The sequence below is a fragment of the Enhydra lutris genome, unplaced genomic scaffold (assembly GCF_002288905.1).
Source record: "Enhydra lutris kenyoni isolate GAN:26980312 unplaced genomic scaffold, ASM228890v2 scaffoldscaffold24, whole genome shotgun sequence".
In the NCBI taxonomy this organism is placed as follows: Eukaryota; Metazoa; Chordata; class Mammalia; order Carnivora; family Mustelidae; genus Enhydra; species Enhydra lutris.
This window is the reverse complement of record NW_019154108.1, coordinates 18,843,428-18,859,517: the sequence shown is the minus strand read 5'-3', so window position 1 is coordinate 18,859,517 and position 16,090 is coordinate 18,843,428. Positions and strand designations below refer to the sequence as shown.

General features: G+C 41.4%; 1 protein-coding gene across 1 annotated transcript in view; it reads right to left on the bottom strand.

Annotated features, from left to right (window-relative positions):
* The window catches only part of LOC111150713 (DExH-box helicase 9), a 53,547-nt gene extending 40,457 nt beyond the window's left edge, over positions 1-13,090 (bottom strand). The window contains exons 1-3 of the mRNA XM_022508263.1: positions 12,967-13,090; positions 9,364-9,496; positions 8,712-8,852 (exon numbers count right to left, since the gene is read on the bottom strand). Coding sequence (XP_022363971.1) covers positions 8,712-8,852; positions 9,364-9,474 — 252 coding nt within the window. The 5' untranslated portion in view covers positions 9,475-9,496; positions 12,967-13,090. The remainder of the gene's footprint in view (positions 1-8,711; positions 8,853-9,363; positions 9,497-12,966) is intronic.
* Between the last annotated feature and the right edge of the window lie 3,000 nt (positions 13,091-16,090).

Below are 16,090 nucleotides of genomic sequence, written 5' to 3'. Positions count from 1 at the left end.
GAGATCCCCCAACAAAATCAATCAAAGGAGTTCCACAACATATAGTAATCAAAATGGCAATAGCAGAGATACAGAAAAAATTCTGTATGTGAAATTTAAGAAACAAAATAAAGGAGCAAAGGATAAAAAGGGGGGGGGGGACACAACCCAAAAAACAGATTTTTTTTTTTTTGGAAGATTTATTTGAGACAGCATGAGAGACAGAAAGCACAAGAGAGGTAAAGTGGGGCAGAGGAAGACGGAGAAGCAAACTCCCTGCTGAACAGGGAGCCCAATGTGGGCTCAATCCCAGTATGCTGAGATCATGACGGGAGCTGAAGACATACACTTACTTAATTGACTGAACCACCTAGGCGCCCCAAGAACAGACTCTTAACTACAGAAAACCAACTGATGGTTACCAGAGGAGAGGTAGGTGGTGGTGGGGGGAATGGGTGTAAAGAGGTGATGAGGTAAAGGAGTACACTTGTCCTGATGACCACTAGGTGATGTTATGAAACTGCTGAATCATATTTTATACCTGAAACATTGTTAAGACTACTGGTATTAAAAAAGAAGAGGATATTAAAAGTGTATGGTAGTGTATAACCTTGGCTCTAAGGAAAATCTAATGATCTGAAAAACGTACTACATTAAGTGAAACAAACATATACATATACAAATAGTATATGCAACATGTATTCTAGCAATTAAAATTCACATTTAAGTATCAAAGCAGGGACACCTAGGTGGCTCAGTTGATTAAGCCGGTGCCTTCGGCTTAGGTCATGATCCCAGGGTCCTGGGATCAAGTCCCACATCTGGCTCCTTGCTCAGCGGGGAGCCTGCTTCCCTCTTTCTGCCTCTGCCTGCCACTCTGCCTGCTTGTACACATGTGCACTCTCTCTCTAACAAATAAATAAATAAAATCTTTAATTAAATATCAAAGCAAAACCAAAACTATTGGCAATAACATCATTCATTCATGCTGCCTTCTTTACAATTTGTATGTTTTGCAAAATTTTTGTAATTAGTATGTATTAAACACTGTAAAAACATTTAAGCCTAGAACTTATATACATAATATACCTAATTAATAAAAATGAGCTGATAAATAAACCAACAGACAATTCAAATGAAGAAAATTAGGTGCACCTGGGTGGTTCAGTTGGTTAAGCATCTAATTCTTGATTTCAGCTCAGGTCACGATCTCAGGGTTGTGAGACAGAGGCCCATATCCGGCTCCGGGCTAAACTTAAGATTCTCTCCCTCTGCTCCCTGCTCCCACCCCATTTACGTACACACGTTCTCTCTCTCTCTCTCAAAAAAAAAAAAAATTAGAGTGAACATCGTAAAGAAATATTCCATTTACTAAATAACAGAAGAAATGCATATGAAGTTAAACTATTATTTTTTTAGGCTACCAAGCGTTCTGGTTCAAGATAGTGATGTAGGAAGATCCTGAGCCTACTTCCTCACAGACACACGGAGTCCACAGCTACATTTGCGAACAGTTTCTGAAATTAAAAAAGAATCTAAAAGCTAGCTGAGTGATGACTACATCTCAGGCAAACAAGGGGAAAAAAAACACATCAAAAAACAAATCCTACCCCACCAGGTAGGAAGCTGGAGCAATCTTGCCATAAACCCCACTTCAGATGTGGCAACCCACAGCCAGGTGGGAACTCAATCTGGAACTCCTCCCTGATGAGCAAAGAATTCAACCCTCAAGATTTGCTATATACACTTGAAACAAGTGTCCAGAACACCTAATTTTAAAAACCAACAGAGTTTATACTCCAAGACCCACAAGGTGGTAGCAATCTGTAAAAAGTCTCTTAAAGTGCTTATGTGCTTGGAGTCCCCTGTCCCAGGGCCCAGCTCAGAAGCAGCCAACTGAACCCACACTTAAAGTGAAGGAGACACCAGCTTACAGTAAAATCTTGGCCCAAGGCACAGGCATCTACTTTAAAAACACATCTAGAAGTCTGCTGGAACACTACCCAGGAATGGAGACCAGTGTGAACTATCTTTTCATGCTTCACAGCACCAGTATCTCCTAGAAAAGGTTTACATGTGTGTGCTGCCCCAATTTTGGGGGGCTGCTGCACAGGGGATGCCTCTTTATCACCTGGCTCTGGAGGCCAGGGAAGCTTGTGTTCCCGTCACACAGGACTGTAATAATCAGCATCACCCTTTAAAAAGGAGTTCAGGGGGCGCCTGGGTGGCTCAGCGGTTAAAGCCTCTGCCTTCAGCTCAGGTCATCATCTCAGGGTCCTGGGACTGAGTCCAGCATCAGGCTCTCTGCTCAGCAGGGAGCCTGCCTCCTCCTCCTGTCTCTCTCTCTGCCTGCCTCTCTGCCTACTTGTGATCTGTCAAATAAATTAAAAAAAAAAAAAAAAAAAAAAAGTTCAGGGGCGCCTCGGTGGCTTGGCTGTTAAGTATCTGCCTTTGGCTCAGGTCATGATCCCAGGGTCCTGGGATCGAGTCCTGCAACAGGCTCCCTGCTCCTTTGGAAGTCTGCTTCTCCCTGTCCCACTCCCCCTGCTTGTGTTCCCTCTCTCACAATGTCTTGTCTCTGTCAAATAAATAAACAAAATCTTAAAAAAAAAAAAAGGGGGGGGGAAGGAAGAAAGAAAGGAGCTCAAGAACCTGTCTGTGGTTCCAAATTTCATGACGGCCACCAGGGGACACCTCTACTTTGCCTGGCTCAGGTGGCCAGTGTGCTTACACTCCTGGGTCCCACGAGACTATAACCAATGGAGAAAGCATTCTTTTTTCCTATTAATTTTTTTAGTACAGTCAACATATGATGCTAGATTAGCTTCTGGTGTATAACATAGTGATCTGACAAGTGTATATGTTATACCGTGTTTACTGAAGATCACTCTTTAAACAGCTATCATACCCATGCCACAGGAAGAGGGAAGAGATCCAGGAGCTGTCTTTCTGTGAAGGAGGCCTATTTGTAGCTAATTATCATGACTGTGGTCTGAGAAGTAGGCTTCCAATCAAACAGGCACCGAGGGGGTGACTGTTTTCCTTTCCAGAGACCCCTGAGGGAACGTGCTATCTCCCTCTACTGTGCTCCAGAGCGCCAGTGTCTCCTGAAGGAAAGCTTTACGTGCATCTGCTTTTTGCAGCTAACATCCAGGGATGCCCCGCAATCACCTGGCTCTGGGAGGGCCAGAGGGGCTTGCATTCTTGGGAATGCAGAGTCCCATGGGACTATGTCAACTGGAGCAACAGTTCTTGGCAGGTCACCAACACCAGGCACTGTACAGTGAGAGAGGCAGGCTTCAAGTTTGGCACACACTGCCTATGCAGCTGCTCCGAAGGACATACGCTACAGATGTCATCTTGGTGATCTTCCTCTGCCTTCTTCTAGCTTGTTGGTATATCCCAAAAAAAGGAAATTATACACTCATCTGGAGCCCAAATATTTGCAACTGGTGCCCAGGGAACACTTCTAGATTACCTGGCTCTGGTGGCCAGCAGGGCTTATGCTTTTGGCACCTCAGAACCATATATATAGTCACATACTTTTAAACGCTGCTGCCGAGGGTCTGGCTTCTAGCCTGCCTGAATCTAGATGCTGAGATCCTACTCTTTGGGACACTGAGTGATCTTATTAGCACATCCTTAACTACTAGGAGCTATTAAAAATACAACAGATTGGCTTGGACAAGCACAGACGTTTAAGAAACAGCAAAGAGCTGGGTTGGGGTTGAAACAAAAAGTTCATCTCCTACGTGAGGCCACTCCTTCAAGACCTGGGAGAAGCAGAAACCAACATAAACAAAATGAAACAAGAATATATTTCAAATGAAAGAAACAGATAAAACCTTGATGAAATGGAACTATGTAATTTATCTGATAAAGACTTTAAAATTACGGTCATAAAGATGTTCACCAAACTGGGGAGAAGAATGTACAAACACAGAACTTCAACAAAGAGATGGAAAATATAAGAAAGTACCAATTAGAGAAGTTACAGAGAATGAAAAAAATATAGTAACTGGACTGAAAAAAAAAAAAAAAAAAAACACACTAGAGGGGTTAAATAGCAGACCAGATGGAAAAGAAGTATCAGTTAACTCAAAGCCAGGGGTGGAACTCAAAAAATGTTGATACCTTAAGGGACTTACAGGAAAATATCACTGTGTTTCAAGGAGAAGGAAAGAGAGAGAGAAAAGAGACAGAAATCTTATTTGAAGAAAAAAATGGCTGAAAACTTTCCTAACCTGGGAAAGAAAACAGACAACCAGATCCAGGAAGCCTGGATGGTTATAAAAATGAATGCAAAGAAACCCAAACCAAGACACATTATAATTAAAATGCCAAAAAGTAAAGAAAGGAGAGAATAAAAAGGAGCAAAAGAGAAATATCTCATTACACACATGGGAATCCCCATCCATGAGTAGATTTTTCAGCGGAAACTGTGGGCCAGAAGGGAGTAGCATGATATATTCAAAGTGCTGGAAAAAAATTTCCAAGCAAGAACATACGTTATCTGGCAAAGTCATCATTCAGAACCAAAGAAGAGAGAGTTAGTTTCCCAGGCAAGAAAATGCTATAATAATTCATTACCATTAAACCTGCCTTACAAGAAACATTATAAGGACTTCTTGGGCCACTTGGGTGGCTCAGTCTGTCAACTGTCTGCCTTCGGCTCAGGTCATGATCCCAGAGTCCTGGGACTGAGGATTAGCAGGGAGCCTGCTTCTCCCTTTCCCTTTGCAGCTTCCCCTGCTTGTGCTCTCTCTCAAATAAAAGAAATCTTTTTAAAAGGACGTCTTTACCATAAACAAAGGACACTTACTGGTAACAAGAAGAAATATGAAAGAATAAACCTTAGTGGAAAAGCTAATATAATAAAAGTAATAGGTTAATTACTTATAAAACTAGTATGAAGGTTAAGAACAAAAATACTACTTTTACTATTTTTAAAATTAATTAATTTAAAATTAATATTTTTGAATTAAAAATTAATATTTTAAAAATACTATATTTGTTAAAAAACAAAAATAGTAAAAATAACTGATTTTAATAACTAAAGAATACACAAAATAAAAAAAGATGTAAACTACCACACCAAAGATATAGAACATCCTGGTGAGGAGTGTAAAAATGTTGTGCTTTAGAACTTAAGTTACTGACTTAAAACATTAACAACATTCATTGCTACATGTAAGTATTATGGTGATCACAAAGCAAAAATCTGAAATACACATTAGAAAAAGGAGTATGAGCATACCACAAAGAAAATCCTCAAACCACAAAGGGAGGAAGAAAAGGAACAGATAGAAACTAGAGAAATAGCTAGGGAACAATGAACAGAATGGCATAAGCACACACCTATTAATAACTAAATGTACATGGACTAAATTCTCCAATCAAACAACAGTGAATGAACGGATAAAAAAACATGAACCACCTATATGCTGCCGACAAGATAGTTTATTTTTTGGTATGCAAAGAACTTTATTCACCTTGTTTCAAACTTTATTCCCAGGCTTCTTCAGCTTAATTATCTACAAAGAGTGAGTTGTGTACAAGCAAAAACTGGAAAGAGCTGTGGTGCCCTAGGGGCTTGGCCTTAAAAATATTAAGTGGTCTAGATTTTATCAGATCCATGAACAAAATTTTAAGAAGCAGTCATGATATAAATTAGCAGCTCCCAGTAACTTCTTTTAAGTTTTATCTTCAGAAGTTGACTCAGTTCAGTTTGCTTCATTCTTGGAAGCTTCATCAAAATTGAAATGAGAAAGCAAGGAATAGCAAAGGCTGTAATTCCAGTCTACTATGGCTGTTAGCCTAAGGGAAGACTATGTGAGACAGTTAAAACTCTAAAGAAAGGGATGCCTGGGTGGCTCAGTTGGTTGGGCGGCTGCCTTCGGCTCAGGTCATGATCCCGGTGTTCTGGGATCGAGTCCCGCATCGGGCTCCTTGCTCAGCGGGGAGCCTGCTTCTCCCTCTGCCCCTGCCTGCCTGTGCTCGCTCGTGCTCTCTCTCTCTAACAAATAAATAGATAAAATCTTTAAAAAAAAAAAAAAAAACTCTAAAGAAAACCCAGTCTTTCTGGCCTAAACAATCAGAGAATGAAAGCTTGGGGAAACTACGGCTGCTAGAAAATGAGAAAGCAATCCTGGAAAAGAAAAAAGGAAGAATCTCAAATTCTGTGTATAAACTCTGCCCAAATCACTGGCTAACCCCTGAACAACACATGGACAAGACAAACTCCAAGCTCCCTAGCAAGGATCAGAAAACTGAAATGAGATTTGAGCTCTTACCCAAAAGATAAGTGTCTGCCAGGGGGGTACAACCAAACAAATCACTTGACAGTACAAAATCAATCTTTCGAGAAATATAACATTATTTAGGGTCTCTAGAATATAATTATCACAATGCCAATGATATAATCCAAAACATACATACAGAGAAGAAGGTAAACAAATCTCAAGAGAAAATACAATCAAAAGAACCCAACCTGAGATGACCCAGATGTCAGATTTAGTCAAGAATTTTAACACAGCTATTATAACTAGGCTCAATGACATAAAATTCATTCGTATTATGAACATATACTTATAATGAATGAAACAGTAAGAAACGCCACCAGAGAAAATCTCTTTAAAAACAAACAAACAGGGACGCCTGGGTGGCTCAGTTGGTTAAGCAGCTGCCTTCGGCTCAGGTCATGATCCCAGCATCCTGGGATCGAGTCCCACATCGGGCTCCTTGCTCGGCAGGGAGCCTGCTTCTCCCTCTGCCTCTGCCTGCCATTCTGTCTGCCTGTGCTCACTCTCTCTCCCTCTCTCTCTCTGACAAATAAATTTAAAAACAAACAAACAAACAAGAACAACCTGTTAATTATGGAAACAAGAAAGACAATATATGAAATAAAAAATTCACTGGATGGACAGACAAGAGCAAAAGGGAGTTGAGAGAGCATAACCCATGAACTTGAAGATAAGCAACAGAAGATATTCACTCTGAAGAACAGAAAGAAAAAAGAAAGAGCCTCAGGGACTTCTGGGATAATACACAGAAGTTTACCATGAGTCCCAAAAGTCAGAGAAGAGAACAAAGGAAGCAAAATTAAGTATTTGAAAAAATAACAGCCAAAGATTCCCCAAGTTTGTAAAAGACATAGATTTACTATGAATCTCAGCAAATTCCAAGCAGGGTAAGTACAAAGAAAACCACACCTAATCACATCATAGTCAAACTGCTGGAAACCAAAGAAAAAAATTAATGCAACGAAAGAAAATAACATGTTACATATAGGGGGAAATTATTTGATCATAATTAACTTCTCATCAGGTAACAATGGAAGAAAACAAGTGCTAAAAGAAAAGGGGAATGGCACACTAGAATTCTACATCTAGTGAAAATACGTGGGACAGAAGGTAAAATAACATTTTCACATAAAACAAAAATAAGAATTTGTCACGAGTAAACCTACATGTAGAGGAAGAGGCTAAAAGATACAGAACAGGTCATAACAGATGGAGCAAATGCCAATGTTCCAAGTATTTGAAAGATATTTTCAACATTCTTTTCATAGCTATGAAGAATCTCCAAGATCACCTTGTCCAATCCCTTTATTTTGCATAGGGGCCAACCAACTGCAATTATCTACTGGTACAATATACTAGAGAGTAAGTCTCCTAACTTCTGGGTCAAAGCAATGGAAGAAAATAAAACATTAATATCAACCTTTATAAATAAGTCAGAATACAAACACGATGAAAATAAATTGTTAAAACCGACACAGATATTATTCCTAAAGGTTTTACAAACACTCAATCTTTCATTTAAGTTACCTTAGGTATTTACTTAAATCATAATGTGAATCTTTTTATACTGTTAAGAATTTATCTTTATGAAAACTAAAATGTTCGTTTTTTAATTAAATGAGAAATAAAGTTAACCTCTAAGAAAAGAGTACTAGAAAGGAGTCTGTTGCATACTTATACAATTGAAGTAATCATGGTATCAAAAACACAAGAATGATATGCCATTGTATAAAATAGAATGTTCTTTCTGCTGTAATAAGGAATTATCAATGGGAGTAAACACCGTGTCTTCAAGTTTTCCTCATTTTTATATTCTGTTTAAAATGTTATCTTTAGGGGCGCCTGGGTGGCTCAGTGGGTTAAAGCCTCTGCCTTCGGCTCAGGTCATGATCCTGGGGTCCTGGGATCAAGCCCCGCGTCGGGCTCTCTGCTCTGCAGAGGGCCTGCTTCCTCCTCTTTCTCTGCCTGTCTCTCTGACTACTTGTGATCTCTGTCTGTCCAATAAATAAATAAAATCTTTTAAAAAAAAAAAAAATGTTATCTTTAGGGCACCTCGGTGGCTCAGTGGGTTAAAGCCTCTGCCTTTGGCTCAGGTCATGATCCCAGGGTCCTGGAATCGAACCCCACATCGAGCCCCATATGGGGCTCTCCGCTCAGCGGGGAGCCTGCTTCCTCCTCTCTCTCTGCCTTTCTGCCCACTTGTGATCTCTGTTAAATAAATAAATAAGTCTTTTAAAAAAAAGTTATCTTTGGAAGTACACAGAACACAACAGGCTCTGAAAAATCAGTTTATGAATGAATGAAATATATAAAACCACAAGACACACAGATTAAAGGAATTTCCCAAGCCCACAAGTCAGGTACATAATCAGACTAAAATCAAAATCTTCAGGAACTCATCCCAGGTACTTGGCCTGCCTAAGTACTTACCCCAACAGCTGGGACTTCTTCACTCTTTACTTCATTTATCCGAACCAAATAGTTAACAAAATCTCTGGCAGCATTGCTCTGTGCATCTTTTTTATTGGTGGAATTGCCCATGCCAATGTAATTATAACCTTCCACTCGAACCTTTAACAGTCCAAAAAAAAAAAAAAAAAAAAAAAAGTATTAGAAGAAATTGACCTGGGTTAATTCTGGGACTTAAAAAATATGTAATTTATGTAGCTCAAATATTCTCTTCTTCTATAACAGAATGTTCCACATTAAAATGTGATTTTATAAGACCCAAGAACAAGCTCTCCATGTGCATTTATTTTAAGCAATTTGACTTTAAGCAATCAAGAATTGCTCCACTTTCTACAGGAATTAGTAAAACTGAAAACAGCTGATCCAACTTTTCTAATCTGCACTATTGGTACTGTGGAAGCTGAGGAAGATACATGTTCTAACCAGAATTATTTACCTATCAGATTGTTTTAAAAGTAATGCTCACTTGGAAATGATTTATAATGAAACAAAAGAGCAGGCAAGCAACAATAACATAAAACACAGTTTCCAAACAGAAAACAGTTTCTTAACACCAAAATAAGTGTAAAAAAAAAAAAAAAATCACATAAATGTAAACTGCATTCTGTAGTACCTCACACATGAATTTTTGCCTGTTTTTGTTCCCCACTGCTCTAATTTCATAGGATGGGGTCATCTTCCTTTTGCCACACCAGGCATACAGAAAATTTTTAACATCACCCATGATTCAAGTGTCTTCTTCCAACCTAAGAAAACAAAAGTTAAATCGCATTATTTATAAAAGCAAACAATGCAAGTGACCAATACCTGGAATTAACTGAAAATCTAGGTTAAACAGACGCTATTCTACCATGCTGCTATTAAAACTGCTTATGACAAAATTTTAATGACATAATTGGAACCCCTATGACATTATACAAAAAAGTAGGGTACAAAACTACACGATTTGAACTACATAAAAGTATATATGCATAAATCAAGACTAAAAAAGAAATAACCCTCAAAATGGTGATCTTTGCGTGACTACAAGTGATTCTGACTTTTTTTTTTTTTTTAAATATTTTATTTATTTATTTGAGAGAGAGAATGAGAGAGAGCACGAGAGGAGAGAGAACAGTGGGAGAAACACTCTCTGGCGATCAGAGAGCCTCATGTGGGACTCAATCCCAGACTCCAGGATCATGACCTGAGCAGAGGGCAGTTGCTTAACCAACTGAGCCACCCAGGAGACCCCTGACTTTTTTTTTTGAGAGAGAGGGAGAGACAGAATCTTAAGCTCAGCCTGAAGCCTGACGGAGGGCTCACAACCTTGAGATCACTAGCTTTGTCGACATCAAAAGTTGGATGCTTAACTAAGACACCCAAGTACCCCTGACCTTTTCTTAAAAACATTTTTTGTGAGGTGCCCAGATGGCTCAGTCTGTTGAGTGGCTGATTTTGGATTTCAGCTGGGGTCATGATCTCAGGGTCCTGGGACTGAGCCCAGTACCAGGCTCTGCCTCAGGGCTAGGAGGGGAGTCAGCTTGAGGACGCTTTCCCTCTGCCCTCCCCCTCCCCACCCATGCGCACTCATGCTCTCTCAAATGAGTAAATCTTTAAAAAAAAAAAAAAAAAAAAAAAAAACTATGTAATGTCCGACCTTTTACAAGAGGCACCTTATGTGTTAACTCACTTAACCCTCAAATAATGGGAGATAAAATTATATGGAAAATACTATTACTGTTCTCTACAGAGCAAGAAACAAGGGCATAGAATGTTTAATTTTCCCTAACCTTAACCCACTGTGGAGGCATAAATTAAAAGTCAAACTACTATATTGAGAAACGGTCATCAATCACTTTGTGTGTAAATCAAGAGTTTATTCTCATTCTGAGATATCTCCTAGTAGACTGTCCTCAAAGTTGTACGCTATATATTACTGTACTAAGTCCAAATACAGTAAGTATTCAGTACTTAGACTAGAAACACCAACCTGTGAAGTACCAAATCTCTCCTTTAGTTCCTGCTATTCATTTAAATTTGAGGTTATTAAGTTTTCTTGGTGTGTACCATACCATACTTGTTGACCCTCTAATCCAATTTATAAATATACCAAAAGATATGGAGCCTGTTGAGTCTAAAATCTGAATCTAAATTAAAAGCAAGATATCTGAAGGGTGCCTGGGTGGCTCAGTCAGTTAAGCCTCTGATTTTTTATTTCCGCTAGGGCCATGATCTCGGGGTTGTGGGATCAAGCCCTGTGTGAGCTCCATGCTCAATGGGGAGTCTGCTAGAGATTCTCTTTCACTGTCCCTCCCCTCCTCCCCACAGCACACACAGGACTGCTCTTTCTCTCTCTCAAAAATAAATAAGTAAATTATTTTTTTTAAAAAGGCAAGATCCAGAAAAAATATGCAAAAAAATTGGCCTTCTGTGAGAAGAAACCCTACTACTGGCATTAAACCTTTGTCTTCTGTTCAGTGCATTTTGTTAGCACTTAAATCTAACATCATAAAACTGGACCCCAGTATAAACTTACTCCGTAGGCACAGGCTAACCCTGCAGAAATCCTTTTAACTGAAAAGCTGAGGAAAGCTCCTATCGATCTGTAAATTCCACTCCTTAATAGTTAAAAAAACAAGACCTCAGGACGAATGAGCACCATGAAATATGAAGGGACTACGCGATCAAATTCCTTCCTTCCTAGGCAGTCTCCTCTAACTCCATTATATTCAGTATCAACAATAGGGGATGCCCAAATATATACTGCAAACTTCATCTTTTCTCTTTAAAAGCTCCAAAATCAAATTTATTCAACCACAGCACTCATGTGCAAATGCTAACCTGACACCTCCGTAAAAACAATTTAAGTTTTCTCCCCAAACCTGTTCCTTCTTCCCTCAGACCAAGGGTTTCCACCTCCCGAAAGCACCGCCATCCACCAAGCTACTCCTGCCACAACTTGGGAGTCGTACACTCCCTCCAGATCCTCCAAAGCTATCCCTTGGGAGAACCCTCAGAATGCCCCAGGCAGTAACCTTAGAGGATCCTCTATTTTCCTTAACCCTTACAATACTTATACAGATAAGTCTATTATTTTTTTTAGCATTTTAAAATTAACTTTATTATGATTATTATTTTTATTAACATTTAATGTATTATTTGCCCTAGGGGTACAGGTCTTGAAAAGACTATGATTATTCTCCCCCTTTCCGGATGAATAAACGGAGACAAAGAATACCTTGCCCCAGAGAAGACAGAGCTCTTAACCGGGAGACCCAGAATTCCAAGCCAGGTAGTCTGACTCCGGACCTACACGCAATTCTGCCTCCAAAACAGGTTTCCAATCCATTCGCTTCTCTCCATCCCTACCACCACTACCGCACCCTGGACTACCGCAATAACGTTCTGGAAATTTAGATCTAGATCCCCGTCTCCACTCTGACCACCCGAAAATCCATTTTCGTCACTCCTCTCACCATACTCCGCACTCCGCTAAGATGGCCTTCTTTGTTCCTTCCCAAGTCTCTGTTCTCGAGCGCTAATCCCTTCTTACCTCTGCCATTCTGCTTCCCCCCTCCCCGCATCTTCAGAGCTGACGCATTCTCGACCTCAGGGTCCACGTATCAGCTACGAAGTCTACCTCCTCGGAAACGCTTTCCCTTGCCACCATGGTGAAACTAGCTTTCTCCCCTGACAAGCTTCATTTCCTCAATCCTTTTACTGAACCTGCAGACGTTTGTTTCCCCGTCACCTCCCACCACCACCGAAACCTGCGCGCGGGAAGCGAAAGGCTGTGCCCCTACGTGTTTACGGCCCCACCACCGAGCCCGCAGGAGGGCGCCTGGTCTTTGTGGCCGGAATGAATGGATGAAGGGCCCGAGGTGTGTGTGGCGTCACCGCGGGCTCACCACCCGGCCATGCACCCCCTTTCACTCAGCGGCAACAGCGCCTCCGCCGCGCGCAGGCCGGAGGAGGAAGTGGGGTCTGGCGGCTTCGGACAAGAGACTGGCCATTGCTTGGGGTGGGGGTGGGGGGTGGGGAACGGGTCTATACCGCGGGCTCGGGCAGCGCAGGCGTGGCGGCGAGCAGCACGCAGGCCGCAATCCGGGAACCCGGCGGCCGCCTCGCCCCTTCCCCCACCCGCCACCGCCGCCCGCGCTTCGCAACAAAGCCCGGCTGCGGGAGCGCGGAGCCCCACGCCCCTCAACGGGTAGCAAAGACGTCTCTCCCCTACCGGCGTCCGCTTCCTGGCGTCCAAGAACACAGCCCTTTTAGGACCGCCGGTGGCCGCGGCCTTCCTCAGAAACACCCGGCAAACACACCGCAGCTCGCGTGGAGGCGGCGGAGAAATGGCTCCGACGGCGGCGCCAGGGGGGCGGGGTCGGTGCGCGTACGCATGCGCACGAAGCGAGTTTAGGGCGGAGGGCGCCCGGAGGGAGGGGCGGGGCCGCAGCTACCTTGCCCCTGCGGCGCATGCGGTCGCCAGGGAGATCTGCAGCGCTGGGCCTGCAGCGCTGGGCCTGCAGCGTTGGAGGCGGGATTCTTCCCTTGTTCCTAGCTTTTGAACGTTTTTGAGCGGTGGGGACCTGAAGCATTTGACGCAGCAAAAGATTTCATAGCTTCTATCATGGGGACCTCCCGCTGATGACAGATAAAGGGTAGAAGACGGAGCCGGAAATCTTAGGTGCTATGAAGAGTACTTGGCACAGAATTGGTGTTCAATAGGTCTTGTTATTGAGTGATTCAGATAGTCTAATGCCGACGTCTTCTGAAACAAAGAAGCTCAGTGAAGGCAGGAAACCTGCCTGGCTAGCTGGGGCCACTCACTGCAGTGTGTGGCGCATCTTGAGAGCTCGGTAAAAACCAGCTGGATGAGTGGATAAAACGTGCAAGCTTGTGTTTGCTTAAACTGGATAAGCTTTGTCTCCAGAACCTTTGGAATAATTTGTATCTTTAGCTATTGTAGTAGTCATTGTTACATTTTTGAACTGTAGTGCTTCCCATAAAGGCAACAATACAAAATACTTCCAGTTGGGGTTGTTTTCAGAGATTCAATTGTCTGGGCCCATCATACCTTATCCATCCTGATTTTTCACTTTTTACTGCCTTTTTTTTTTTTTTTTCCCCAATTCGAGCTCATAGTGATCAACCCCTTTAAAACTCTGTTGCTCCTGTAGTCCAAATAACAGTTTGGCATTTACTCTTATTTTCTTCATGTGTTTGCGGTCTTCGATTAAGAGTAAAATCATCAGAGAAAGACCTTAATTTTTTTATTTCTTTGTACCTTTCAGGCTGCTTAAAGCAGCAGGTTCCCGATAGTTATTTATAATAAGGGAATTCAGCCTGCCTACATGGCTGACAAATGTTTTGTAGCATATAATGAATACAGCAAAAGTGTCAACGTATTAAGTATAAATAAAACTTTCAGAAGTGGATCTTTCCAAGGATTATGTAAAATTTTATTATTGAGTTGGTTCATTAATTTGGGTCTTGCTCATGAGACCTACAGTCCCAAGGGGATTGTGGGCCATAATTGGCCTTACCGTTGTAGGATGCTGTTCGCAACCAGCAACTAGAGCTTAACGTTTGTAAATGAAACTTCCAAAACCTGCTCCAGAAGTACAGTGTGGTAAGATTTCAATACAACAACTAGATGTTCCCAGTATATGACTGTCTAGATGACTACTGAGGTTAGCAAAGCAGGATAGAGCAGTGTAACTACTACTTAATCTTCCACATTGACCTTTTTGGCTAGAAATAACTTATGGAAGAGTTGACTTAGTTATGGAGTTGGGTATAAAAGTTATAAGGATATGGATTAAATTCAATCTGTAGGGTATATAAAAAAAATACTAGCAAAGTTTCTCATGTCATTAGTTATTTCTGCCAACTCAATGGACTGGGGCAAAATTTCTTCCAGGGAAAATGAGATGGTAATCACCAACACCTATAGTTGAAATGGGTGATGAGAAATGAGGGAGAATGTTTTGGTTCATTGCTCTTCTTCTTTTTCTCAAATAAGCAGAGGGTTGGGGATGGGGGAATGGAATAAGAAAGCCTGCAACCAGAACTAGGATTTAAGTAGGGTCATGATGTCTTGGGGAAGAGTGTGCTGGTGAAGTTTGAGCAGACTTATACACCCATGAACACCAGCGCCCTTCAACACTCTTATAGTACCATATACAGTGCTGTATCCAGATAGGAATGAAGTTTTGTTTGTTTTGTAAAAGGCTCACAGAGAATTCCTGACCGCTGGGGTAGCTTGACTTCAGAGTCTTAGGAAGTGGCCTACACTGCTGAATAGGCTGGGGTCCTTGCATTCAGGGTCCTCCCAGCATCCTTATACTCTTTTCACTTCCAAACCCAGAATAAATTAAAATGGGTAGGTTTACATCAAGAGTATATAAAAAGGCAAAAGAAGTGGAAGTGCAGAATAGAAAGGCAAAGTCCAAGAAGGAAAACAAGTTGGGTGCTCTCTGCATTCCAGGAGGGCATCCAGTCCAAGGTCTCCTATGGGCCAAACTCTTACGCCACTCTCACAAGTACATCCATGGGACCTGGGTATCAAACAGGTTAATGGGAAGATCTATTTTAAAAAGTCCCCTTGGGGTGCCTGGATGGCTCAGTGGGTTAAAACCTCTGCCTTCGGCTCAGGTCAAAATCTCAGGGTCCTGGGATCGAGCCCCACATCGGGCTCTCTGCTCAGCGGGGAGCCTGCTTCCCCCTCTCTCTGCCTACCTCTCTGCCCACTTGTGATTTCTGTCAAATAAATAAATAAAATGTTTTTAAAAAAAAAGGAAAGTTCAAAAGTACAAACCATAGACAAAAAATTAAAAGTCACTGATTACATTAAAGGATATCTCCTCAAAAGAGGACACAGTGAAGTTAATGCATAGTTGTCAGAGTTGGGGAAGATATTCATGATGTTTAAGCTTGTCAAGAGATGATTAACTCTTCTGAACTATTCAGGGAACTCCTTCAAATCAACAAGAAAATGTAGCAATCCTCACAGAAAAATGGGCAAAAGACAAGAAGCAATTTCAGAAAAGGAAAACCCAACAGGTCACTAAGTGTATTCTAGATGCTCAAAAGTATTAGTAACAGGAGAAATACAAAGAAAACAATAAACAGATATCACCAGATGCCCATTAGACCAGCAAATGTTAGGAAAGTGAATACTGTCAAATGTTGAATGTTGGTGATGATGTTGGGATATAAGATTCGCCAGGCCAGCTAGTAAAAAAGTAGACTAGTACAGCCACTCTGGAGAGAAATCAGGTACTACTTAGCCAAACAAACTGTGTATGTTAAAATTAAACTATTCTGCTCCCTGATAAATATATGTATCAGGGGGCAGA